General features: G+C 44.3%; 1 protein-coding gene across 1 annotated transcript in view; it reads right to left on the reverse strand.

Moving 5' to 3' along the window:
* The window catches only part of LOC111981443 (G protein-activated inward rectifier potassium channel 1-like), a 94,494-nt gene that overhangs the window by 72,436 nt on the left and 18,692 nt on the right, over positions 1-3,366 (reverse strand). The window contains exon 2 of the mRNA XM_070449380.1: positions 2,449-2,665. Coding sequence (XP_070305481.1) covers positions 2,449-2,665 — 217 coding nt within the window. The remainder of the gene's footprint in view (positions 1-2,448; positions 2,666-3,366) is intronic.

Consider the following 3,366-nt stretch of genomic DNA (forward strand, 5'->3'; position numbering starts at 1 on the left):
GCCCAACCTCTAACCACTAGGCTACCTGCTGCCCCAAACAGAGCTGGCTACTGCAGAAAAGAGAAACTGTCCTTTCTCTGACATTGCTGACACAGTAATATCACTACCAAGGGTTATCACAACCTAAAGCTAAGCTTATACCCAAACCCTTGACTATCTTCAAACCAAAGCTGAAATGAATTAAAGTTAATTTATATTTCTGCACTATAGAATCATTTGCTATAATTTGCCTATTGATGGTGGATCATGACGGGAAGGTATACAGGTGCAGCGGAAGTGATGGTGCTTCAGGGCCCGGCGTTCCTGCCAGTTGCCCCATCATCCGAGTGTCCTGAGTTTACACTGACAGTCTGTTATGTTTTGTGGGTCTTGAATGAAAATCAAAAGCAGCTGAGCAAGTGAGCAACCAGCTGGCGGACAGAGAGCGGACATGTCCCTGGAGAGAGATTTATGTAAGCTCCACTGGCACTAATCAAATGGACCATTTCCATAATAGAATGCCTCTTCTTCTCCGAGCAACTTTTCAATCCTATCACTGGCTCTCTTCATCTAACACACACACACACACACCCTGTCAGAAAGCTGTGACAATTAGGCCTACACAACACACATCTCTAGGAGAACAGGAGCTGATGCACAATCATAGTGGGGTAGTGGAGAGACCCCATAACCATCCAATCAGACACCAGAAAGTTGCAAACGCTATCAGTTGGTGACAGAAGGTTTCTCAAATGGCAGGACAATGCTCTGTCTGTCTCTCAGTGGATGATATGGATGTCTTTCTCTGGGGAGTAAGGGATTCACCAATTGTGCACGGACCACCACAGGTGACTCCTAAGGCACCTCATTCATACAGAGCAGGACCCCCTCATCTTACCAACGCTTGTCCTCAGCTCAGAGAACACAGTCCTGCTGAGAGAGAGAAGAGAGAGAGAGAGAGGGAGAGGAGAGAAGTGAGGAGAGAGAGAGGAGAGAGAGAGAGAAAGAGAGAGACGAGAGAGAGAGAGAAGAGAGAGAAGAGAGAAGAGAGGAGAGAAGAGGAGAGAGAGAGGAGAGAAGAGACGAGAGAGAGAGAAGAGAGAGAAGAGCGCCTAAAAGGGGCTAAATGTTTGCTGCAGCCTGCCTTAATGACATTATCAACAGGCACAGACCATGCTGCCTGCTCATCCCTCCCTCCTCTCTAAGCCTATTCATCTTCTGCCCAGAGACATGAGAAAGAGAGAGGGAGAGACAGAGGAGAGATGAAAGGAAAAGAGAAGCAGCAGGAAATAAATAAATGACGCCAGAGAAGACAAAGACTTGTTTATTTAGGTATGACAATTAGGATGAGGAATCGTATTGTTCGATGTCGAAGACAGAAAAACACTTTTGTTGCCGTAGGCGACCTAGCACACCTGCAGCCTGCCTGTAGATCAGTACAGCTGTTGTGTTCAACGTCTCTTACTGTTTCAGAATTATCCCAGAAATACCCTGCATTCTGCCCAGTGAGAAATATAGTAAAACTTCAGCTGAACCCCCAGCTTAATTATCTAAGTGACATTCGCATCTATGACCCTATCTATTATACATGGGGTAGGGATAAAAACCATCACTGCAAAGTATCAAAATGTCCTTCATAATTCAATCAGGAAGCGTACAGCTGTGAGAGAGAGCCTGGTGCTGTCCTCAATACCCAAAGTCCACCTCTCCACTGCTCGCTCTGTTTACCACTGAACGCTTCCTAATATCTGCTACATTCTCACAGGGTTTTAGAGATTAAGAGAGATGTGTTAGTCTGACTCTCTCTCCAGAATCTGGATGGAAATATTACATGGGGATATGTGGCAGGTTGACATGAAGAAGTAAGACTGATACGCATATAAGAATACAGTTGAATTTGAGTTCAGATAATAGAGGAGAGAGGAATAACATAATTGCAAGCTAAAGGGTGGAAATAGAGAACGAGCAACCCACTGAATGGAAAGAGATAACAGTTGGGGTGGAGAAGAAAAGGATCGGGAAAGGACTCAGAGTGGAAGGATAATCAAATAAAGGCCCAGTGCAGTCAAAATTCATTTTTTCCTGTGTTTTATATAATATTGTACAACAGCTGATGAAACTACCACTGTAAATACGTAACATTTTTTACCAATGTTATGACCTTTTAATCAGCAGGTTTGAATGGGCGGGAGTTTTGGCTTTCCATCGTGAAACTTGCTTGAGAAATAGGTTTTTGGCCCATTTTTTTACAGTAAGATACTTAATTGTTACCCAGAAATGATTTGATATTGACATAAAAATGGCTACATTGGGCCTTTGAAAAGGAGGAGCCTCTTTAGGAAGAAGAGAGTAAGGGGTTAAAAGGAGGATAAAGGGTAGTGAAAGAATAATCAATTAAAAATGAGGAGAGAAGGGTAGGAAGAAGAGAGTAAAGGGTTAACAGGAGGAGAGAGGGTAGTGGTCCTTCACCTGTGGTCTCCACAATGCCCTCCAGGATGACAACAATCTCAAACTGCTCGTTCATGAGGGATCGCTGGGACAGGTCAAAGAAAGGGCTCTTAGGATTGATCTCATGGCAGATGGTGAGAGGTGATACTAGGAAGAGCTGGTCCGCACCCGTCCCAAAACCCACATCCAGCTCACACTGGTCCAGGGGTAGGAACTCTCCCTCCGGGGTCTGACGAGACTGGGAGAGAGGGTGGGAGAGAGAGGAAGGGGGAGTGGAGAAAGGAGAAATAGGAGGGAGAGAGAGAGCGAAAGAGAGAGAGAGAGAGAGGTTTTGTTAGACTTTAAACTGTAGACTTGCATTTTTCCACTCTACCATGGCTATTAAGATGATTGTAGATAACAGTGTGACTGGAGCAGAGTAGCCTGTAGCCTATCAATCCTCTCTACACCACCACATGCTGTTTGTCTTGTTGTTCATTTCCTATTTTCTTCCCTTCAGGAGGTGGGTGAGTGGACAGCACATAAACCAAAACAAAGTAGGCAGCCAAAAGTAATATAGGAACATTTCAGGAAATGGGGGTGCATACATTGATATATGATAGAACATTTATGTTTTAGGTGCCATGGCCTCCAGCACAACATACCTCTTTTCTCTTATCACCCAGCACACCATCCCAACCCCCTCCCCTAAGCAGGGACCGAGAGACTGAAAAACAGCTTCTATCTCAAGGCCATCAGACTGTTAAACAGCCACCACTAACATTTAGCGGCCGCTGCCAACATACTGACTCAACTCCAGCCACTTTAAAAATGGGAATTGATGGAAATTATGTAAAAATGTACCACTAGCCACTTTAAGCAATGCCACTTAATACTATGTTTACATACCCTACATTACCCATCTCATATGTATATATACTGTACTCTATATCATCTACT

The sequence above is a fragment of the Salvelinus sp. IW2-2015 genome, linkage group LG20 (assembly GCF_002910315.2).
Source record: "Salvelinus sp. IW2-2015 linkage group LG20, ASM291031v2, whole genome shotgun sequence".
NCBI lineage: Eukaryota > Metazoa > Chordata > Actinopteri > Salmoniformes > Salmonidae > Salvelinus > Salvelinus sp. IW2-2015.